The sequence below is a fragment of the Silurus aristotelis genome, assembly GCF_946808225.1.
Source record: "Silurus aristotelis genome assembly, chromosome: 22".
NCBI classification, from domain to species: Eukaryota; Metazoa; Chordata; class Actinopteri; order Siluriformes; family Siluridae; genus Silurus; species Silurus aristotelis.
In genome coordinates, this window is record NC_139595.1 from 2980245 (window position 1) to 3004619 (window position 24375).

Consider the following 24375-nt stretch of genomic DNA (forward strand, 5'->3'; position numbering starts at 1 on the left):
ATTCTTTCAGTTCCAACCATCAAAACCTGATGCCTCTGGATTTCTTGTAGTTCCTAAAAATAAAAATAAAAAATAGATAGATACATTCATTTTTAATACACAATATTGCCAAAAGGTTTCAGGACACCTGAATGTCCCTTTATGGTCTTATAATGATCTCCACTCTTCTGGGAAAATTTTAAGGTGTGTATGTGGAGGTCATTCTACTAAAAAAGCATTCATGATAATCAGCTACCGATGATAACTTGATGAGAAGGTTTGAGGTTCAGTATGCGTTCCAGCTCAACCCCCTAAGGTGTTTGGTGGGGTTCACCAGGGCTCTGTTGAGGACGCTCAAGTTCTTACACTCTAACCATAACACCACAGTGGAGCTCAGTTTGTATACAGGAGTACTGTACATGCTAAAACAGGTTTAGTTCCAGTGAAGAATAAAACCAAATAGGATTTCTTGATTAAATCCATTTCCTGTGTTAATCATTGCACAAAAAAATAAACTCTGAAAACGTCCAGAGGCCATAACTGCATATTTTTTGTATAACTGAGTTGATTTTACCACTTGGCGCTATGGAAGTACGGAAGTTATCTCAACTCTTTGTTCAGGACACGCCCAGTCTTGCTTCAAACCGCTGCACAGTCATTATCTTACACTTTCCCTCTGTGTACACTTGATAGCTCATAATACAAACACGCAGTGAACACAATTATCTCTTAATGGCATCATTTCAGCCCATACATTTTTTTTTTAAGTAAAAAAATGTAATTAAATAAAAAAATATATATAGATTACATCTTAAGTGGATTAAAAATTTAGGATACAACATAGAAACAGACATATATCAATGCACAGGACTGCATAACGTAACGATGTATCGCCACTTACTACAAAACACATAATGCAGTATGGCCCTCAGATGGGATTTCAGCTTCGTATAGTAGAAAAGGAAAACCTCTTAGCTAATTAAAAGGCTCTCTGCCCTGAATGTATAATAAGGATAGCCTACAGCGCCTGCCAAAATCTGGCAACACAGAGTCTTTAAAGGTTTTTGAGAGACATGTGAATGTTCCTTTTAGGTAAATGAGGTACACTATGAAGATTTACTTTGAACAAATAAATATACAAATGTACAGACTTTATTGAAAAAAAAAAAAAAAATAGCATGAATACCAGCTTTTCACACTTTCAGCATCAACAGTTTGTTTCTCCACTGATTCACTTAAAATACTTTGACATGCCGTTTGTAAAAATTGCTAAAAATGTTCTTCCCTAGTTGGAGATTTCTTTATGATCCAGTTTATCCCAGAGCAGTTCAATAGGATTCAGGTGCGGTGACTGGGCAGGTCAACTCATGATAGATATCACTCCAGACGACAAATAACGCTTATAGAACTCGGACGTATGTGTTGCGTGGTGAAGTCGGTTCCAATGAGCCGCAGTCCAGACATAATTGCATGGTGTTCAAGTATGGAAAGGTTGCCATGTTGGTGCCTTTCCCTTTCCAGAATAAGTTTTCAACCTTCTCTGCTCCAAAATAATCCCAAACCCTTACGCTTCCACCTCCATGTTTGACTGTGGGGGTCAGGCAGTCTGCTAACATCTTCTACTGTTCTCCGTCTTACACAAGTTCTTCTCTTAGAAGGAAAAAACGTCAAATTCGGACCCTTCTAATCATTCACTGTCCAAATCTTGTGTGATTTTGCCATTTAGTTTGTTGCATGGAAACAAAAGGAAAGACCAACAAAGTTTTTACACTTTTCACAGGTGCTGTATACTTCCTTTCTGACCTGCTGGAGAATCTCAGCTTGAAATGAACAGGATATTGCTGATGGGTACCAAATCAATGTAATAGCATTAGAGTGGAGAGTGATTAGATAAGCAAGATGTATCCTTAGTCAGAGTTTTTTTTTTTTTTGTCTTAAGCTTAGAAGAAATTTTCACTATAAATACCTCGGATTCTAATTTATTCATTGCCGTTTATTTATTTTACAACAGCACTTCTGGTAAATGTTCCTCAATTTTCTGTCATTAGTTATTTTTTCCCTGCAGGGTCAGCAAAAAAAAAAAAAAAAAAAACAGGTCAGGAGTTTCAGTGAAAGTATCAAAATGTGGAAAAAGAGATGATGTGACTTTGTTTTTTTTTCCAGAAATAGTCCAGTGAGATTTTTACACAAAAACGTATACACTGTTTGTGCAGAATGCCGCAGTTAACAAAAAGCATCAGGGGAACGGCAGTTTTTTGAGTGGAAACGACAACCTGTTTTGTATGTAGCCATGAAGCTTCGTAACATACGGAAGTCCTAAGAGGCCATTCATTATAATATATTTTTATTTTCTCATGATCACAAATTAATTTTCTAATAATTTACTAATGCATGGACTCTTAGGACTTCTGTAGTATTACCCTTTGTAGTCATTCATTATCTTCAGTAGGTACGCACTTTCTCCTGTTCAGGGTTGCCAGATCCTATCCTGGGAATGTATTTTGTACAGGGAAATTCACATGTTTTTAACAAATGGCAACGCTTCTTAAACTTTGTGTGCATCTCACCTTAACAAACCGTTGAAAAAAAAGTATAATAAAGAGTGATTATTTCTACAACGCATGGCAACCTAAAAGCCCGTCGCCGTGGTGATGACATCCAGTGTGTGCGTGGCGACGGAGCGTAAAGCAAACGTGGGCACGGAGAGGTCAGTGAGGAGGAAGAGCTGGTGCTGAGGCGTCTGCACAGCGTAGCATTTACACTCATCAGTCAGGAGGTAGCAGTGCACGGGCAGGTGTGTGAACCCTGAGGAAAACTCCTCGTGGAGCGGATCTGAAAGTGGACACCATGAGTTTGGAGTCTCCTCCGAGGTGAAATAGCGCGTCACCGCGAAAGTGTAAAAGAGCCTCAGGATCTCCCAGCGGCGAGCTGGTGAAAGAGGGGGCAGGGCTTTTGAGCAGGTGGGGCAGAGAGATGCCACCGATTTGCGCGAATCTCGGTTTATTAGAAGAAGACACAGGACGTCTCGGTTGAAGGTAATGGAGGAACACAGGGGCGAGCGTTCGACTTGGTCCAGGGAGGATCGCAGGTTGTCCACAACGGGAGACCAGAAACAGCAAACCTGCTCGTTCTCGACTTGGTGCAGAGACGGTTTGGGGCCACACAGGACACAAGCGATGGCACCTGGGAGCAGCTGGAAGCACATCAGCCTGAGTGCGACATTAGGGCTACCTTGGGGTAAAAAAACTGGATAATCACATGATGTTTTCCCCGGGGGCAAATTTGCGATGGCAGAAAGAAGGATGAGCTCTTGCGGAGCGAGGCGCCACCATTTCTCGGTGGCGACTGCGAGTCGCCCGCGGACAAGCAAACAGCCAAACTCGCTCTCAGCAGCCCTGGTGAAGGATTCCAGTGTCTCCTGGAGGAGGTCAGGTTGGGGGAGCAGTATGCAGTCTGTGCAGTGTGTCAGATCTCCCATGAGGCCCTGATCACCATCACGATCTCGGTCGTCCACGCCACGTTCAAGCAGCATGTCGATCAACCGATAGCAAGATCGCAGTTCTCTCTTGAGCCTCTCTACATTCCGCACGTTAGCCAGCTCGTCCAGGCCCAGCACGAGCACCATGCAGTTCCAGGCGTTCTCCAACAAGCGGCGCAAGTGTAGTTCGCTAACTTCGGCATTACTGCTGGCTCCGATGAGCATCAGGCTGTCGTGGAAGACTCTCCAGAGCACACGTCCACCTCTGTCAGTCTCACAGCAGGACAGAGAGGCATCGTGACCCATCCCGAACATGTGTACGCCGTTCAGGGAACCAATAATGGAGAAGGGTAGTGGCTTGGCGGAGCCACGGGAGAAGAGCGGAACGCCACTGGACGCTGTCAGGCACAAGAGCTGGACACTCTGGGAATGAAGCATGCTGAGGTGTGAAGGGGCGCTGAACATCGCTCAAGGACACCAGTGTGGTCTCATAGCTTTAAAACAAACAGAGGAACAAAGCATCATGGAGATGTTCACCTGCTTTATTTTATTTATTGTCGTACTTTTCAGATTTCTTACAAACTTTCCACAAATTGTTCACGCTCGCCGTTTTTGATTAACACAGTTTATTATTTAACATTTGTGGACACAAAACTCCACATTAACATCCCCAAATTACTTCAAAAACGCTTGCAATTGTTTTATTTTTATATAAATGATCGCTATTTCTCTAGATTGCAGTGTGTATCGCGTGTTAGAAAACCACGTGATCAAACTATTGACGCAAAATAATCCTTTTAAATGAAACTCTTACCTGGGTATATTTTTTAAGACTCGCCGCGTCTCCACAGCAACCGCTTCCTGATAGTTCGCACAAATCCCGCCCCTAGTCTCCGATTGGCTACAGTGACTGGCGATCTGCGACGCGATTGGTGGATATCAATTTGAGCCGTTGAAAGAAAAATCAGGTGCAACACAATAAAAAGTCCGTGTTGGAAAAAATTCCTCTTTTCAAGCTGATTTGTTTGTTCCTCATCGTAATAAGACGGAGCTCAATCCTGCCACCTAGTGTCAAATACGGGGAAATGCACGCGACATTGTTAATTCATTGTTATTTAGAAAGCAACCAGGCGTCTGGAGTGATATCTATAATGGAATGTGCACCTATAATCCTAATTTTTACAGGCTCTGTATGTTTGCTTATTTGAGAAATTTGGCAAAGATATAATATTTTAAACATATGTATGGATTTGTAAAAAAACCCCAAAGAAAATAAGACCATAGAATTCCAATAAAATCAGTCTAAAGACCAGTCATCTGTATTTATTTATTTTTTATATACAAAAAATGCATTAGATTGATTTCCATGTTCAGAATGTCCATAAAAAAAAAATCAGCACTTTTGTACAAGGAAACGATCAGCAGGCCATGGATTACAAAGCGATTGTTTATTGACATTCTCGAACAGTGCTATGCTTTATTCATTATTTTCTTCACACAGCTCGGCCTGGCAAAGAAGCCTGGAGCTTTACAGATTAGAAAACCCAGCTGAGACAGAGACCTGATGAAAACACACACACACACACAGTGCAACGCCGTGAGACGTGTGTTTCTGTTTTTTTACGTTGTACCTTATGTCTACAAGGACACAGGATGCAGGAGCCAAAACGTCCTCCGAATGTTTCGGCGTCGTAAGGCGGTTGGATCGATCCGTCCGAGATGACTGTCCATCTTGGAAATTTGTGGAATTCAAAAGAAGCCCTCGAAAAAAAAAAAAACCAAACGGACAGGAAATTGCATTCTTGTTTAACTCGAATGTGCATAGCATGATTTTTTAGCGTCTATACAACCAAAACGAATCAATCGATCGGTTTATAAAAGAAGAAGACGAAGAAGAAGAAGCCTCTTATCCCCCTAAATACATACATTGCATTTCAAAATCGATAGTTATACCGTTACACATACTGTATAGACAATAATATACACATTAGATTTTTTTTACAATACATCCAATTATACGATGTTTAATTTCACATTAAATACGAACGCACTGCTTTATATCCAAGTTCGAGCACAATAAAAAAAAAAAAAAAAGGTTTATAATTTGATCGTTGCTGCAGCATTTTTCATTTGTTTACCATGTCGGAATCTTATAATACTTCCTTTTACAAAAAACAAACATCGCCCCCAATCCAATCGCTGTACACTGGATTGCATGGGGTTTCATTCTCATAGCGTTTTCATTTACATGTATAAAGAGTGACTTTACAGCCCACAAGCTCCTCAAATAGAACGTGCCCAGACGTGTAAATATGACCCGAGTGAAGATCACGTGACCGCCCCGGAACCGCCAGGCAATCCCATGACCTGTTCCGTGGACGTTTCTATACATAAGAACTTCAATCTCCAGAAAAAAGAAGCATCACAGGGACATGGTTACATAGAATCCACTATGTAACGAGCAGTGTCGAATCTTTACACTGCGTAATGTACAAAAGAATATGAAAAAGACAAAAATAAGAGCGTATTTCAAGATGTGATGTCATTTCCTGCTTGCAAGATATTGGTGTATGACATAGTGTCATCTCTGTAATGATGCTGGAAGGAAAACGTTCCTGGGGCTTGAGCAATTCGATTGCCGAAGTCGAGATTGTGGTCTGAGCAGTCAGTCGTGTGTGTGCGTGTGTGTGTGTGGGGGGATCCCAAGTGATCAGTGCAGCCTTGTTGGAGTTGTCATGCCGCAGCAGAGGTCGAGGCCCTGAGATTTAAGTGTTTTGTGTGATATTGCATACACAGATTGCGTGCTGCACACGCTGCCGCCCGGAGTGCACGGGGGTGAGTGACGCATGCGGCGGTCTTCGGTTTAGAAGCCAGATACATAAATATATATAAACATATATATATATATATATATATATATATATATATATATATATATATATTTACATATTCAACAGATCCATAGCGATAGCAGTGTAGTAGGCGTGCGGCACCGATTGGTCACGTCACTCGAGCCCGAATGTGCTGGTTTCCTCGACAGCAATGAGGAGCTTCTCGTAGAGCATGGTGTAGGACGGGTACGGGGGGAGATCGAGCCGGTTAAAGCACGTGTGAGCCCTGAAAACCAGAGACACATTAGTAAAATTCAACACATGATTATTGCAGAGATTTGATTTGATATCAGGGAGACCAATCAGGAATTTTGAAAGTAAGCTCTATGCTTTAGATGGGTAGATAGTTTGTGAAAGATCTTGTATCTCTATGTCTGCTACTACTGCACCCCAGGCCTCCTCACCTCACCTACATCAGCACCTGGAAGATCTTTAATGGCCTGCTATAGAGCGCTGAACTCAAAACCGATTGAACACCTTCAGTATAAATTGGAGCTGCACCTCAGGCCTCCTCACTTCACCTACATCAGAATCTGATCTCCCTTCTCTTATAGCTGTATGATCACAAAATCTCACAGACGCTCCCCAAAATCTAGTGGAAATACTTTTTCACTGTTACCTAGAATATATTGTTTAAAAGCTAATAGCTATGGCATGAATGTCAATAAAAAAGATCTACACGACTCGCTCGTGTATTTTAAAATGTACCTGGGCAGAGCGGTGATCTTCCCCCACTTCTCGATGCAGAATCGGCGCAGGCCGTTGCTTCCGCGCAGAGCCGTAAAGCCCTCGTACGGCACGCTGGACGTTCCTGTGACAAACTGCAGCAGCCGCAATCTCTGCTCGTTGTTAAAGCGCTCCACTGCTCCCCAGAACCACCGGATCACGATGTGCCCGTCATGATAACCTGAAAAAAAAAAAAACACAACTACTATCAACCAATCACTATTACATTTATATTTCTGCCATTTGGCAGAGCCCCTTAAGGGCCTTACTTAAGGGCCCAGCAGGTGGTGCTGGAATTTTAACTTGTGGTCCAAAGTCCAATGCCTCAACCACTGCGTGACCACATCCTAATTAACTGCTCTAGTCACCATAGCAACCAGCTTTCATTCGTTAATAATTAAGATAAGATGATTAAACGGCGTATCCTCACCTCCTCTGTATTCGGTGTTGGTCCTCCAGTCGTTAAGGTCGATCTCAGCCGTCCCAGCGATGACGAGCTCCAGCTCTCGAGCGTCAAACACAGACACCAAGCGCGAATCCACCACCTGCACAAGCAAAGGTGACCCATTCGAGCATCTACGATTCATGACATCACACATATCCTATTTTATGAAAAAGTGAATGATGCCTTTTGATATGACGGATACAAAAATCGTCTGGAAGCAGCAACCATTCCAGTGTGTATACCTCGTAAAAGCCACGGACCATAGCCTGGGTTTGCTGGACCACTCCTCTTTCCACTCTCCATTTCACCATGCGCTCGATGTACTCCTTCTTGTTCTTCTCCGTCACTTGTACGTTAGCTCCTCCTGATTTCAGCTCCCGCTCTGTTACCTGAAAAAACATAAAATCGTATTTTTGATGTAAGGAATTTCCAGAGGTATCAGATCTGCTGATACGTGTGAGAGAGTTAAGAATTGTATGCCACCTGTCTCAGATTTTTATGAACCAACTCAGACTTCATTTCTGAACGTTCTAAAGTAGCTATTAATGGATAAAATCTATAACATGTCCCTCAACACATAAAACTGAACTCAAGGCAAACTGCTGTGGTAAAGAGGAAGAAAACATGAGAGAGATGTGCTTAGAGACTTTGGGTTGATTCTTCTTTTCCCTTTTTTCCCCTACACACCTGGCCAAACACCTCCTCGTTGACAGTGAAGTTGAGATCCAGGACGTCTGTGATGTCATTGTCCTTCATCCACTGTAAACTCTGGTGGAACTCTTCATCCAAATACTCCAGATCGCTCAGGTCGGTTGCTCTAAACACAATGAGAACATTCAATCAGTGAGTACAGAGAAAGAAGAAAAAGTATTATGAACTCAACTATATTTTCCATGTTACCCATCAGCCCCTATATATATATATATATATATATATATATATATATATATATATATATATATATATATATATATATATATATATATATATATATTGAGTAAAAGACAGGAGGTGGAGCTGGAGGTAGCAGAGCTGAAGATGTTGAGGTTTTTGTTGGGAGTGACGACGATGGACAGGATTAGAAATGAGTTTATTAGAGGGACAGCGCATGTAGGACGTTTTGGAGACAAGGTGAGGGAGGCGAGATTGAGATGGTTTGGACATGTGCAGAGGAGGGACATGGGGTATATCAGTAGGAGAATGCTGAGGATGGAGACACCAGGAAGGAGGAAAAGAGGAAGACCAAAGAGGAGGTTTATGGATGTGGTGAGGAAAGACATGCAGCTAGTTGGGTTGAAAGAGGCAGATGTAGAGGACGGGGGGCTGTGGAGACGGATAAACCGCTGTGGCGCCCCCTACTGATAGATAGATAGATAGATAGATAGATAGATAGATAGATAGATAGATAGATAGATAGATAGATAGATAGATAGATAGATAGATAGATAGATAGATAGATAGAGCGAGCTGTGGATTTCACATACTGTACAGTTGTGAACAAAATGTTAGCTAGCACTTACAGTCTGAGCAGAGCTTTATAAAAGGGCCGGGTGAAGAAGGCGTCCAGCAGATACTGATGAATCAACGTTAAGCCCAAGATCCGGCCACTGAAACGAAACCTGAACACAAACATACACCAGTCAGGATTCTGTCAAAAAAAGCAAGAGAAAATATCACACACAGCTTGAAAACAGTAAGGAAGTGACAAATGCTACGGAAGAACATGTGGACACTTCAAATGAACCTTTACTTAAATCTAGGTATGATTTTGCATGCAGGATTCTGTTTCTCACAGCTACAATAATCACAAATTAATCTGAAGACGCTCTCACCATTCCAAATGATTCTCTACGAAGGCTGACATGGGGCTGATCTGGACTGTGTACGTGTCATTGGCAGAGTATTCAAACAGGCCGTAATATGGGTTAAACAGTTCTTGAGAGAGCAGGAAGAAGAACTCGCGAGAAGGCCCACTGTAATCCAGACTGGTCGAAAAAGACAAGAAAAATAATAGTAAAAAGTTTAAATTATGACTGTAATATTGCTCAAGATCATCTAGTTTACTTTCCTCAATCACACAGAATATAAAAATGTTAAGTTGAAAGTTAGTTCGTTCCAGTCAAGGCACAGAGGGAACAGATGTGAAATAAATGCAATCTGCACTATTCTGCATACATGACTTCACAGATGGATATGATTGGATAATAATGGCAACTAAAATTTCGCCTTCCTTGGTCATGCATATCTAGCAAGGATGTGCAGCTCCTTAGCTGATTCCTATCTCGATGCATAGCCAAAAATACAAGATATCAAAGATACACAGGAATATAATATATAATATAATATAATATAATATAATGTGATACAATTCCCCCTTATTACAGTGCAGTGCGAACCGATTTCGCTTTGATTCAACGGAATGTGATTCAATATCAATTCAATATAATGCAGACAGTCTGCTTTTATTTCTTTAACACAGACAGACAGCAAATCATAAATTTACGTAAGTGCCTTCTGACTTCTAACGCATGGCCCCTTTCACAAACACGCCTTTGTAGTGCAAAAATAAAAAAAAGGTTATTTTCCTGTTGTGTCTGCAGGAAGTTGCAGCTCTACCTCTGCCATGTTAATCTGTATTCTATGTGACTCTCAGGACACGCCTCGGTCTCCGTAGCATTGTGAAAAGTCATATTCACGTAGCAGCAGCGGTACCGACAGAATGCACTTGAGAAACAGTTTAGCGAGGAGAAATCAATCTAAATATCAAATATTGGGCACAAATTATTGGTCACTATCTAAATAATAAAAGTCTAGCGCATCTACTAATAAAAACTATGCCTCGCGATACGAATACTAACGTGTATCCGTTGCACACTTATTTAAAATCAATGCATCACATCTTTAACTTTTATGCCAATCTGTGAATCTGAACATCCCTAGTATCTATACAATTTTTGCCATAACTATTGCCGCTGCTTACTTTTGGAAAACTGGCTACACTAAAATGTGCACTGACTCACCATTTCCTTCAAAATAGAATCCAAATCGTTACAGTACAGTAGCATTGAAAGTTTTTCAACCTTAAACCCTAAGCTTTGTGAGCAGGAGATGATGTACAGTGAGACGTACCCTTCCTCGCCGACGAAGGTAATGTAGAGTTTGTTTCTTTGGAGCTCTTTGCGTGAGTAGGCCATGACCTGGTTAAATGTGCCCTCCAATAGATGATCTCTTCGTACTATTAATCTGAAACACACAACAACAATGTCATGAGTTCCTGAATAATGTATCATATCATTATCAATATATCTATAATCTTGTATTGTTGAATTGAGTTATTTTTCCGTATGACTCACTTGATTTTCCCTGGGCCTTGTCCATAGCCCTTGGCTTCCAGTTTCCTGTAGAAGTTACGAAGTTTGGCCTCGAAGTCTCTGCGATATGGAGCTGGAGCACGAGCTCTTTGAGTTCCTATAAAGCCAAAATGAGAGATGATCAGACTCATAACTATAGAACTTCTCACATGGTAACCTTCTCTAGCTCAACATCTTTATGTCATCACCTGATCTCTTGCTTCTGCTGGATTTTATTTGAAATACAAAAACGCTGATTGTTTTGCGCCAATCTGAACCCACCTGGAGAATTTTGCGGGGAGGAGCCGGGGGAGCAGCGTGGAGAGAATGCAAAGCCGGAGTGAAACGTGGAGAGAGGAACGTAGGACATGATCTCCTCCTCGAACAAACTGCGCACAAACACACAACCATCGAATCAGTCGAACCGAAATGGATATGTGTGGTTAAATAAAAAGTGGAATAATACTGGGGGGGGCGGAGTTTAATCCCATTTAGAGAATCCGATTTTTGAGACTTTCGGCAATTGTGTATGACAATTATAACCAAAAGATAAGTATTTTTCATGAATGTATCTTTCATTTCACTAAAGTAATTAGATTTTACACACACACACATACTTTATATATAAATATATACAGGAGTCTAAAATAATGTTGATCAGTATGGGGTAGTATATTGTAATTTTTCAGTACTTTAACAAATTACAGTATATAATTTAGCAAAACAGAGCAATTTAGAGTAGCACACTATAAACTAGAGTATATATGTATGTACCCTCACTTCCTGTCCCGAATAAAGACACCTCAACCCCAATTTAAGTTTCCTGTGTCTGTCTTCATGTATATATACGTATATATATATATATATATATATATATATATATATATATATATATATATATATATATATATATATATATATATATGACCACCCAAATTTATTCTGCTGCAGGACAATAACCCCAAACATACATCCTTATCCCAAAATTAAATATTATTTAGTTCACTGACTTTGCATGTAACTTCTCTAATTCTCCAATTAATTTCTGTACATCAACTGCATCACACATGATTTTTGTGCTTTTTGATTTTGTTACTCATTGTTGAGACTATAATGAATGTTAGTATATCAGTTAATTTGTGCCTTTCATTGCAGTGTGTATGCTTTACTTTGACTTGCCTTAAAAGCATGACAAAATCCGCATCGCAGGACAGCTTCTCTAGTCTGGGTGTCCCTTCTGTACGGATGTGATGCACCTTTTCTCTAAACACACACACAGGCAGAGAAACACAATTTCAGCACACATTTCCAAACAGTTCCTCAAGACATCGATCAGAAGATTAAAGGTCAGATCGTACTTTAACGAGTGGTTCCTGGCCAGACTCGGCTGCCTCTCCTGAAGCACCTCAAAGATGTTGGGTTGCCGTAGAAACGCCACAATCTTTTCGTTGTACGCTGTTGTGGACACATGAACTGTTTAGTTCGATTTTGCTCTATATTTATTCCAGATGTTTTATATTGTGTATTTTTACATCAACTTTTTTTTTTTAAACTGGAAATTAAAAGATGATTTAAAATTGACAGGTCAGTTAGCTTTTATTAAAAAAAACCCCAAAAACAAATGTTTGTAATGAGACAAAAAAGGTTTAATAATTTTTTTATTGGTATCATAATTGCTTCACTAACCCAGTGGCACCGGCTCCTGTTGGCTTTGGTTTCGGATGGCGGCTACCAAACTGTTGCCAGGTCTCGCTAACAAAGACACTCCACGAGTACGAGACACATCGGATGCCTGTCAGTGCACAAATAAAACTACTCAATGAGTTAAAATACGCAAAATCCCCAACAGCACTTTAAAAAGAAAAGTAATATTATGTATAAAGTGTATTTCACATTTTCACATGATGATCTATTTCAAATTATAGAGGTTCTCTTTCTTTAAACTACCTCTATTCTATAAACTAATATCGTATGCAACATGTTAGAACAAGATTATTAACAGAACCATAGCAGACTTAGTACAAACAAACAGCAAACAAACAGCAACAAACAATAGGGGCCCTTGAGCAAGGCCCCCCAACTCTCAACTGCTCAGAAGCATAAATGAGATAACTGTTAGTGCTTATGGATAAGTGTGTGTGTGCCAAATGCTGTAAATGTAAACCTTTGACTTGTCAGTGATAGCAACACACACACACACACACACACACACACACACACACCTCTCCGGCACTGTAGCTACGCAGCCTCTGCAGGTGTTGCCTGTGAGTGAGGTGGTTGGGCAGCCTGCCATTCTGCAGAGGGATCCTGGGATCAATGAAGGTCGTTGCCCGGCTGTTGTGATCCACAAAGAACGACTGCAGAGTCAAGCAGAAAGAGAAAAACAGATAAAAAGATCAGCACTGCTCAAAGCTGCCTATTTATTCTGCCTCGTTCACATCAGGTACCTTTCCCTGAGGGTCGGTTTTAATCTCCCAGCCCCGCGGCAGCTCCATGTGGGAATCGGCGAAGCGGTTCAGGAAGGAGACGAGATCGCGGTTGTGCTGGTAACGCTCGAAGTTCCGCGCGTCCCTCCTGATCTTCAGGATCATGTGCTTCAGGCACGAGGAGTTACTGAACATGCGGTATGCTCCCTAATCGCAGACAGAGAGCAAGACATAACATCAAGCTATGATCAGAAGGACTCAAAAAGTCACTCAAATACTACTACGACGATAATACGTGAAAAAAAAACGAATCCAAAGTAATTTCATTGTCCTTTCCGGGGTTCATAATTATTCAATTAAACAGAAACACCTGAAGTCAGCTTTTGCCTGTCAGCTTACACCTGCACAACTCTGTGTGTGTGTGTGTGTGTGTGTGTGTGTGTGTGTGTGTGTGTGTATACATATATACATGGAAAATCTCCTGCTATAATGGTCCAACCGTATTAAACACCCTTGGGAAGTAATGGAAGCCCCAGACCTCATCATTATCTGACTTTACTCACAAAATCTAGTGGAACATCTTCCCAGAAGAGTGGAGAGAATTCTAAGAGCAATTTGGGACTAAATGTGGAATGCGATGCTCAAAAAGCATCTTGGCAAAATAGTGTAGAATTATGTGGGTGCTCTCACATAGTTGGCATGAAGCACGGTAAAGAACTCGGGGTGCGTGATGAACTTGACGGCCGGACACTGGAGCAGCAGGGTGATCTTCTGACAGTGACTCGTCGAGCAGTGCGAGTCTCTCCTTGACTCTGAAAGACAGAATCACGAGCTCACAAATCATATAGTTCACGTTATTTGCCGTATTTTGTAGAATAACACAGTTGTAGAGTTTAAAGGTTCAATGTTAAAAAAGATTGAGCATTAAGTTTGCATTAGATTGATTGATATGATTCATTATTCGGGCCGATATTTCACATTTTTTTAATTACTCCGCAAAGTTTCCACGATGAAACGAAGCTTTTGTCAATCATGTCTGCTAATTTGCAATACCAAGAGCAAGAACGATAACAAGTGTCTCTATGTTCCCTCCTCACCCTGTCGTTTGTTGGCTTTCGTCAGTTCTGTTTTTTTCTTTCTCTTGTGCTCATTCGCTAAACTGAACAGTTAATCGGAGTTCTCGTTCTCTCCGACAAGCTCCGCCTCCGATTCAAAGTGGACAGAGCTAACTGTGCGGAACACACGGAAAAAACTAATGCGGATCGACGCTCAAAAAAACACCTAACAGCCGACCTTCAGATTGGAGTGTCCTGGGCTTTAAGTCCCTAATCTAGGGTTTTATATATCATTGATTAAATGTGATGCAACATTTGGAGAGAGTATGAGAATAACATTTGGAGAGAGAGAACGCGAGTAAATCTTTAGAACTGTATTGCTAGCGATCCTTTAACCAGCTGTAGTTTAGGCTAAAGGTAGGCATGTGGACCAAACCCTGGTAATAAGTGCACTGATTGAGACGTTTGCGTTGTTAAATCAATGTTAAATGTAAGTTTATTATTATATTATTAATTAACTGTTAACAGGCCAAACATATTGGCCAAAAGACTCAGCGTCAAACATCAGCCATCGTTTTCCCTGATTTCTAAATATCAACATCGTTGAAACACATTCCGCTAAACAGCGATTTTTTCTCGATTTTGCTCGGTTTTGTATTTTTCGGGCGAAGAAGGAAATCCATCCAAATTCACTTCTATACTATGAGCTTGTGAAAGAAGTGTTTGCGTAGAACTCACCGCTTGTCTGAGGTGGCGAGTCGGACTCTGTGCTGCTAGACCTCTCAACACGAGGGTTTCCTCCTTCCTCTTCTCTTCTCTCTGTGGCCATGGTCCTCTGAATGGTCTGATATCTAAAAGAGAGATCAGATTTATTTCACAACACAGCTACGTCCATCACATCATCAAGATCATCAAGTCAGAACGAGGCTTTTTCAGTGAAGTCGCAATGAAGAGCAGTAAATTCCAAATGTATATGAAGTGGCATCAGAACAGGCCAACAGATGGCAGCACAAAGCTGCACGCACAGTCACAGGGAGCGCATTACCACATCTGCGATTTTATCGTGAACAGCAAGTTAGAACACCTTGTCACTGAGTTCTCTTTACACGAGTTTCTTGATGGAAATATGACCTCACTTCCACATCCACCCTACATGCCAGATTTTCGAAGATGAAGATCCAGCTCAAATTTTAGCGTTTTGACACGAGAATCGCAGAAGGTGCTTGACACGCTTCGAAAAGAAGGCTTCCGAAAGGCGGTTGTGCATAATCGTAAAAACTTACTTGTAAAAAGAGATAGTCTTTAAACTTTTTGATGCCACCTTTTAGGAACACTTCTTAATCTATGAACAAATCCCATTTTCTGTAATGAATTCTGTAATGGGGGAATCTATTCTGGTCGGGACTGAGCTCAGGGCGAGAAACAAATCCATTAAACCACAATACTGCAAATTACAATTTTTACTTTGTGTATCTTTGGCATCCAGGCTCCAAAAAAGCTTCAAACAACAACACATTTTCCTTAAAAAAAAAAAAGGTGGACATATCATGAATTCCCACCATGTGTGCTATATAAGCTTCTATTTTTCTTCTTCTGAGATGATCTGAACCTTTCCTGCCAGACTTTCAGATCCTCTTCACAGTGCACACTAATGAAAGCACACTGATAAGAGAAACACTGTGATGTATGGAAGGATCTGTAAAGCTGTAATCATCCTGATCTGGATTTGATCCTCAAGACCTTGTCATTAGAAGTCAGAAAGCAAAAATGTGTTAATGTGATGAAAAATTTTGAAAATGTCAGATTCATATTAGGGAAATCTTTTAGCATTATATTAAATCTAATTTTGCATCAAATCTGCACAACCCATAGAGGTCAAATACATAGAGATGACGCTCTATTATTTAATGGAGACCCTGCGCCATTATTAGCAAACGACCGAAAGCTCATGATCACAAAAAACTGGCCTAGAAACAACCCTGACCAGAATGGTGAATCAACCCAAATCAAATCCTCACACTCTGAATTGTCATGATATTTCTGTCCACCAGGTGGCACCTCGGTGCCTGCTTTCAAGTTCCTAGCAGGCACGTTATTTCGCAGGCGGAGTAAAAGCAATCTTCCTTATTAAAAAGAAGACAAATCCATGCAGGGCTGAATCACGGAGAAATGGCACAATGCACGAGGCAAGAGGCAACCCACGCCGCTTTCACTTCCCCTTTGTAGGTCATTCTGTATCCTCAAACCGAAGTATGATTCACCATCCGCAGATGGAGCACTCAGAATAAAGGCCACAAGAACAGTTGATTCTTCTGTCTGAAAGTGCATCCAAAAATAAAATATGGACGTTGGTGTCAAATTCGAAAATCCGGCAGCTGAAATAGCAACTCTTTATTTCTGCCTTAGTCAGGAACTGACGTTAAATGTAAGTATGAACATAATCAAAAGTGTGTCCTTCCTTAATTCTTCTGAATTGTAGTTATTAGAAACATGCTGTGGTATGAAAAGTGAAAAAAAATCTAGGGCCTTGTTCTTGATTGGTTTCCTGAAGCAGCACAGATCAAGTGTTTTATTCTGTACATAGTGTGTGCACACACACACACACACACACACACACACACCTCCTATTGAGCTGCTCCATTTGCTGGATGGATCCGGACCTGCGCAAGCCGTCAGGTGTCGCTGCTGCTGTTGGTCTCTGCCACGTTGTGGTGCGGTTAATGTGATCGACGTAGAACACGCGCCCGTGACTGTCGATACGCGCCTCCCAGTCTGCACACACAAACCAGAGAGTGTGAGAGGTGCAATATGGAGTAACACTGATAAGCCACGAGATAGATACTGAAATAATCCTCACAGCTTCACTCAACACACTGGCTATGTGTGAAACAGAGATAAGCGCAAATCTGATTCGCTGTGCGTGCATCAGAGATGAGGAAAACACTTCATTACTATTATGTTAATGTGTATCAGTGAGAGGACAGTCCAGAAGGGGGCGCTCACTGGGAGGAAGAGGCTCATCAATGGTGGGGTAGTGGTGGGGGTCCGGCCGTAAAGCAGGGAGCTGGCTCACTGGAGGGTGACTACATGGCAGAGGACACTCTCCTAGACACACATACATCGAGAATAAAGTTCACCTACATTAATCCAAAAATTTACCACATGCTGGTTTTCATTTTGATCTAAAAACACATTTTTTCTAATCCATGACTCCCAAAACTGCGGCCCCTATATTTGAAATCCAGCACATAAAGCATACAAATCCCTGTAAGTAAGAAGGGAAACCCTCTGACCAATCAGATTTCAGAATTAAAACATGCTCTGGTGGATACTCGAACAAAACAGTTACACGGTGATCCGAATTCAGCTCATGTATTAAAAGTTAGCTGTGTTCCTACTGGGAGATCGTGGCTCTGTATGTACAATGTGTCTTTATGAAGTATGAATAATAAGAGCATGAAATAAACATTCGGGGGAATGTCACTTACTCCTGGTGCTTGTTCCAGCTCCCGAGGACTCTCCATTACCCACGGTGCCATGCGGGCTTTGAACGTGAGTGTCGGGGACTTCCTCCCACCTTGTTCTGTCTCTTGTTCGATTTCGCCCCCATTGACAAGGCTCCACCTCTAGATCCAAGATGCCATTGAGGCCGTCCATGTCATCCTCGTCTTCCTGTGATGAGAACACGCTGCTTTGGGCGCATCGAGCGCTGTCCAGGGAGGCAGCACGCATCGCACCCGCACCCCTCGCCACCATGTGGCTGCAGCACGGGACAGGGCTAAGATCAGTCTCGCCCTCGCTCTCACCCGGCGACCTCTGGTCTCTGATTTGCCCCTCGGACACTAGTGCCAGGCCCTCACCGTCTAGTATCTGCACGAGTTCAGAGAGTCGCTGGTGCGAGCGGCTGCGAGGAAGAGAACGACGTGGGCCATTGGGCGTCAGGGGCTCTGGTGCTCCATCTTCATCTTGCTCTTCTTCTTCTTCTTCCTCTTCTTCTTCTTCCATTTTCGAGCTTTCTGCTTGGTTCGATGGGAGGCTGTGGAGAAGGTGGTGGAGACGGATGTAATGTGAACGCGGCGTTTCGGGTTCCTCGCACGTTGAGGCGATTACCGTCTCCAGCTCACACACAGGAAGAGAGCAAGGCCGGTTTTTCCGCTTCGCCGCACCACGCATCCGGAGAGAGCAACCTTCCACTTCTTGCTGATCGTCATCCTCTGCTTGAGCACAGTCCTCAAGGAAGACCGGGTGAGGTTCAGGTCCTCCGATCACATTCTCCATTTCTTCCGCCTCTACAGCAGTTGGTGTCCTTTCCATAGTTTCAACATTATCTGGATCCACATGATTTGTGTATTTATAAGATCCATCTCCCTCTGCTACTGTCTCTTCTTGCTCCATCTGCTCTTCAGCTGCCACTTCCTGTTCACCCTGTCCATCTTGCTCGGGAATCAAGACCTCCTCCTGATTTCCTTCATCTTGATCACCTGCTGGGGCTTCCCTTTCTTGCTCACTGTTCTCTCCATTTACAGATTCTGCCTCCTGGACCCTCTGGGTCTCTTCAGCTTGCTGATTCTCTGTCCATTCTCCATCTGCACTCAAGGCCTCTACGTCCATGGGAACTTCTACCGATTCCATGTCTCCATCCAGAGGCAGATCAGGACCAGCCAAATCCAGGCTCGTAGTGTCCTCTGCTTGTACTGGTCCAGGTTGCTCTAGCACCTCCCGAGGCTCATGCTGCTCGGGTTCCTCGGGTTCTTCAGGCACTGTGGAGCAATCAAGCTCTGTGCTGACCGACATGTCCTCATCATCTAGAGGATGAACAAAGCAGCAAACAAATACATATTAAATCAGCTTAAAGAAGCAGAAGTAACTTGCTTATTGACGTAATTGTCATGATGAAGTAAATCAGGACAAACCTGGATGAATGGAGGACGTTATTTCAAATCGGAACTGCAGCTGACCACTGACATGCTCTGTCGGTAATCTTCGACCCAAAGTGTAGCTGACAACTCGGTCACTGCGGACAGAGAATAAATAAAAAATTCTGTGAAGGAGTTGAGGACAGAAGAAACAATGTCCTGAGTATAAGTGGTGCGATCTCTGGAGAAATCCACACCTTCAATCATATTGATGTACAAGCGTCCCCCGTTTATCGCGGTAGTTATGCGTTAACCAATAAGCAAGCACCACACCAGTTCATAACAATGAACCATACATTAATTTTTTTTTCTTCAAGTCTGACAATCTGGCAGCCAGATTTAAAAGAGTTTGTTGCTGGCGATATTGGACGTGGATAACATGGAAAAAAAATCTTGTATAATGCTGAATCTGTGTCTCGTTTTGGGTCGCTGCTGAGCTTACCTCTAATGCTAGACATTTACAGTATAGGAACTCAATTTCAGGCTACAACATACCCGATTGTAGGGCTGTTTACATGCACAGTATTTGAAAAACTTACCCAATAGCATGCTTCTCTAGTAATCTCTGCACCGGCATGGACAGTTTGCCCAGGAAGCGCTTTATGATGGGTCTGCTCTTGGCAAATTTATCCTTTACCTCAATCTCTAGTACATCCGTGGGCAAAGACAAAAAGCTAAACCTCTGTAAAAGAGAGAGAGAGAGAAAGAAAAAAGATACAATCAGGGCTAATTTGATGCTAATCATAGTAACAGCAGTTCATGAATGTCATAGAACACTGAAGTCGATATATAAAAATTGCACTGTATATGCAAAAAGAACACAAAAGACAACCCTAAAGGACATTTAAAAACAATATAAAAAATAAATAAAAAACACTTGTCATTTATGCCCTCCTGCCCGGGGAAGAAATATGAGGTTGCACAAAATCCCATACTTATCAAATTTCAATGAAGTATATGCCTTACACATAAACCCTTTATTACAGCAGATTAAAAGACGACGATGCTACGAAACCAGGGTCAGACATGATACAGCGCCCCTGGAGACCAGAGAGTTAATGGCCCTGCACAAGGACCTACGATACTGGGGCTTAAACCCCTTACCTTCTGATTTGGAACTCTGACCCTTAACCACTGAGCTACTACCTCCCTACTTTAAGCGTAACGACAAGGAAAACCGCAATTGGAGGATGTGATGTTCTGATTGCCGAAAGCCTTTCGTCAGCAGGAACACTTATGATGGCTTGCTCCTTTTGTGACAGACCACGCTCTGGCATTTGGCCATCTCCTCACCCTGACTCTCTCTCAGCAGGAGCTCGATTTCCCAGGAAGCTCCAACAACGGCACAGGGAGGAGGGATGCGGGCAAGACTGGTGAAACAGAACAAAAACTGTGCCGTGCTCCTTAATAGGAAATGAGAAATAAGAGCTCTGGGGGAAGACGGCTACAGAAAACAGGGAGGACAAGAACGGGGGTGGGCTCCATAATTGAAAACAGGATACAACAAGCAAAATGTACGAGTGCCTTTTGCTCTGCGTGTAGTGATTTCTCAGAAATCATTACGAAGAAAAGGCTGCGCGCGTGTGTGTGTGTGTGTGTGTGTGTGTGTGTGTGTGTGTGTGTGTGTGTGTGTGCTGTTCATGCATGACGCCATGAAGTTTTCTGCATTGGTGTGTGTGTGTCTGGGTGCAAGGTCCTATCTAATCCCAAGCTGCCATTGTTGTGATGCATCTGCACAGGAAGCGGTGGGTCGGTGGGAATGGAGGAACGGAACAGATTGAAATGGGAGAAGAGAGGAGAAAGAAAGAGAGGGGGAGGGAGGGAGGAAGAAAGAGCGTTTTAACCCTCAGCATTCCAAGCATCACACACTCCACACACTAATGCTTGCTTTAACATCAGTCTGGATCGTATTTATTCAGATATTTATATCCACTGGCTTTGAAGATCAACTTCATGTTCATGTGTGAATTCATTCTGGGAGGAGGATCAGATGCTACGAAGGAAAAAAGGAAATGGCAAAGCACTACTGCAGCACAGGTAGTGGCTCAAAATGACCTGAAAAAGACTTGAGCAAATTTTCACTAGCCGTATGTCGTAGGGGTCAAACTCAAGGTCCGACCAGCTTCACCATTTCATGTGGCCCACGAGATTCAAATGCGCACAATTGTGTCAAATTCAAATTTAAAGCGGACATTGCCCTTAAACTACATTTCATCATTTTCGTGACATTCCGCCACTAGAGTGCGCTGTTTCTACATCAGCGTTTCACATTAGCTTAAAAATATCAACAATAAATTTTATAATGTCCACGAAGAGAATGCTAAATATACCCATAAAAAAAAAAAAAGCAGACCGCAGTCGCAGCAGTAAATGTTTGCTAAAGCGACAACCAAAAAAACAATTTGAACTGCATCTTAGACTGGGTTTTAGATTTTAGAGTTTGACACCCCTGCTGTATTTGATCCAAACGAAGACTACACTACCCAGCATGCCTTGGTCAGCTATACATACACCATGCCTGAAGCTTATTGTTTTGTTTTCTGGATGCTCTGTTTGGGTGTTTAACTGTGAAGGCGGAAAAAGCTGTAGACCAGGGGTCACCGCGGGCACCACGTTGGTGACCCCTGCTGTAGAGACTAAAAGACTGAGTATGAGATTAAGCCGTGGATGAGGTGGCTCTCTGGACCAAACGCCAATCTTTTCCACCCCAATCATTTCGCCTTCCACGGGAAAATCAAAAGGAGATGATTTCCCTCCCTTTGAACCCCCACCTCACTCCTCTCTACCCATCTTCCCTATTTTCCACATCTCTCTATGTCGACCTACTTTCCCTCCTCCCCCACAGGGCCGAGTGCTTCAATCACTCATGCGACGAATCCCTCTCATCTGAAGCTCTGACTGAAAGCCGGCAATCATTTCTCCAGCTGGAGAAGAAGACATAAACGGATGCCGTCCTTCTGAACCCGATAAAGGCATATCTGTCTGGTCTTTGTTTGAGGATGAGGAATTAAAACAGATCTGATAAGTTTGCACTTCAAAATCAAGTCTCTTGGAGACTTTCCTGTGTAAAAAAAGGCGCATCATGAAAACCACTCCATCCTTTCATCCATCCTGCTCTTCCTATATCAACATTGGACCAGCTATACACACTCAGAAGCAAATAAACCACACTACACCCCATAAGACAAAACCAGACGCCTCTCACCCCACCTCTGCAAAAAGAATAAAAAGAAGTGATTTCCCTCTTCCCACACTCCCCACTCCCTGTATATCTTCCACACTGACCTATTTTCCCTCTAGACAAGAGCTAACAGATGCCTGGCTAGCGTCTCGCTGATAGACACAGAAAAAAAAACATTCCCACCCACAGAACAGGGCCAATTATGCTCTCTGGGTTGCCAGAGAAATCAGGCTAATAACACAACCTTAAATCTTTTCCCTTTAAAGGCACTACTATTAAACACACCATCATTACTGCGGCCGTGTCCACACTAATACGCTTTTGTTTGAAAACGCATATTTCTCTCTCAGTTTTGGCTATCTGTCCACGCCAAGACAGTGTTTTTAGTCTAAGTTCTCGTTGACTGAAACACTGTCTCAGTGTTTATCATTAATATATATAAATATATAATAAATAAATGATAAATTATAAACATAATAAAAGCTCTACATGCAGCGTGCACCATGCAGCAGTCTCACATGTAAAAACAAACAGCACATGGTGTCAGTGATTCACCTCTAGAGGCCGCTCTTGTAATGACGGCGGACCGAAACCCGGAAAAACTATCCATAGATTTTTGCAGATAGCCGATAGTTCCAAAAAAACAACTATCGGTGACAATATGTGATGATAAATATATTGGTAAACGTATAAGCATGTGAACCCCCTTACTTCTCTTTGCCACACGGGGTTGACGGTGTTACAGACGATGCCTGATCGTTTCTCCTGGCCATGGTGAGGTAAAGCAGGGAAGATGCTGTGTTTACCCGGGTGGATTGCGATCTTCAGGTAAGGGTCTGGATTGAAGAACATGCCCTTCTTTAAACCCGTTGCCTGGAAATCTGAGAGCACATAAACGCACACAAGTGCATAAAAATACAAAGAGAAAAGAGTGTGACTTAAAAGTCAAGCAAATGAAATGCAAAGATAAACAAAGTCAAAAAGTTCTAAATGTGAGCGTGTTGACGTCGCTCTTTTCCATAGGGAAGCCGTGGCATGTTAGGATTTGTAGGCGAAAGACTGCAGCGGCGATCAATAACAAGCATTCTTCAGGATTCACTAAAAATAGAGTTAAACTGAAAATCTATCTAATCTAATTACTCCCTGCTAATTGGAAAGCTTGCCCATGGCAAGTTGCTATGGCGACACGGTACCATGTTTCCCGGCAGTGCGTACCTGACAGGGAAAAGCTGATGAGTCTTCGGCGGCCCTGACTCTGAGGCACGTCTTCCAAGGCAACCGGCTTGAACACCTGAGCGACGAAGGGAGGGAGAGACAGAGCAAAATGCGAGCGAGACAGAATGTGAAAAGAGAGAGAGAAAGAGAGAGAAAGACCTATTTTGATAAGGGCAGCATTGTCAGGTGAGCAAACCTGAGAGAGGAAATATTTAAAAAATCCCCACACAAAAGCAGCATTTAAAACTACTTCCAACACACATGCACACACATACACACATCTCAAGTTAAAACCACAAAACCACAAATCAGATCAGTTCTGCATTCATTTGAAAATTATAAACCACTTGAACAACCTCTTGATTTGGTTCCAGATGCCAGGTATGCAAAACAAATTTTTTTTACATCTAAACACCTCATAATGCAATTCCTATCATAATATCCTTAATTACGTATTAACCTGGGCATCGTCTATCATATATATGTGATTAAGTGCAAAGTTGAGCTGATATTCCGAAAATTTTTAATGCACCCTGCATACCCCCATTGGTACCTTAGTGAATTCATCTAGACATTACATCACTTTATAAACGTAATAGTGTACAATATATGACCGAATACATAGTTGTGTTATTCCTAACGTTCCTGAACATTCCTTATTTAGTCATTAGTTAGGTTCCAAATGAGAACCCGCATATTTTCCAAGCCGCGAG

The 24375-nt window shown here is 42.2% G+C and overlaps 2 protein-coding genes across 4 annotated transcripts in view; both read right to left on the reverse strand.

The window, feature by feature from the left end:
• Positions 1-1079: 1079 nt before the first annotated feature.
• On the reverse strand, positions 1080-4359 carry fuz (fuzzy planar cell polarity protein). The gene is made up of 2 exons (XM_083525157.1): positions 4272-4359; positions 1080-3951 (listed from the first exon to the last, which is right to left on the reverse strand). The coding sequence occupies exon 2, from the start codon at positions 3920-3922 to the stop codon at positions 2609-2611; it is 1314 nt and encodes a 437-aa protein (XP_083381283.1). The 5' UTR covers positions 3923-3951; positions 4272-4359; the 3' UTR covers positions 1080-2608.
• Positions 4360-4754: 395 nt separating this feature from the next.
• hecw1b (HECT, C2 and WW domain containing E3 ubiquitin protein ligase 1b) overlaps positions 4755-24375 on the reverse strand; it is a 36148-nt gene continuing 16527 nt past the window's right edge. Inside the window, exons 5-29 of one of the 3 annotated variants that reach the window (XR_014530770.1) lie at positions 23663-23738; positions 23159-23328; positions 19806-19948; positions 19264-19364; positions 17839-19155; positions 17354-17455; positions 16972-17122; positions 15089-15201; positions 13986-14107; positions 13317-13502; positions 13092-13226; positions 12556-12661; positions 12228-12324; positions 12049-12132; positions 11152-11258; positions 10873-10987; positions 10649-10762; positions 9352-9504; positions 9040-9138; positions 8207-8336; positions 7762-7908; positions 7505-7619; positions 7057-7255; positions 6404-6574; positions 4755-5218 (exon numbers count right to left, since the gene is read on the reverse strand). Coding sequence is in view for 2 of the 3 variants with exons in the window: in XM_083524990.1 (XP_083381116.1) it covers positions 6463-6574; positions 7057-7255; positions 7505-7619; positions 7762-7908; positions 8207-8336; positions 9040-9138; positions 9352-9504; positions 10649-10762; positions 10873-10987; positions 11152-11258; positions 12049-12132; positions 12228-12324; positions 12556-12661; positions 13092-13226; positions 13317-13502; positions 13986-14107; positions 15089-15201; positions 16972-17122; positions 17354-17455; positions 17839-19155; positions 19264-19364; positions 19806-19948; positions 23159-23328; positions 23663-23738 (4194 nt within the window). In the remaining variant the exon portion in view is untranslated. Of the gene's footprint in view, positions 6575-7056; positions 7256-7504; positions 7620-7761; positions 7909-8206; positions 8337-9039; positions 9139-9351; positions 9505-10648; positions 10763-10872; positions 10988-11151; positions 11259-12048; positions 12133-12227; positions 12325-12555; positions 12662-13091; positions 13227-13316; positions 13503-13985; positions 14108-15088; positions 15202-16971; positions 17123-17353; positions 17456-17838; positions 19156-19263; positions 19365-19805; positions 19949-20370; positions 21022-23158; positions 23329-23662; positions 23739-24375 lie in introns of those variants that run through there. The other 2 variants (XM_083524990.1, XM_083524991.1) reach the window with 2 other exon arrangements.

Coding starts and splice junctions, on each gene's coding strand:
- fuz (XM_083525157.1), bottom strand. CDS start 3,922: ATGTTCAGCGCCCCTTCACACCTCAGCATGCTTCATTCCCAGAGTGTC.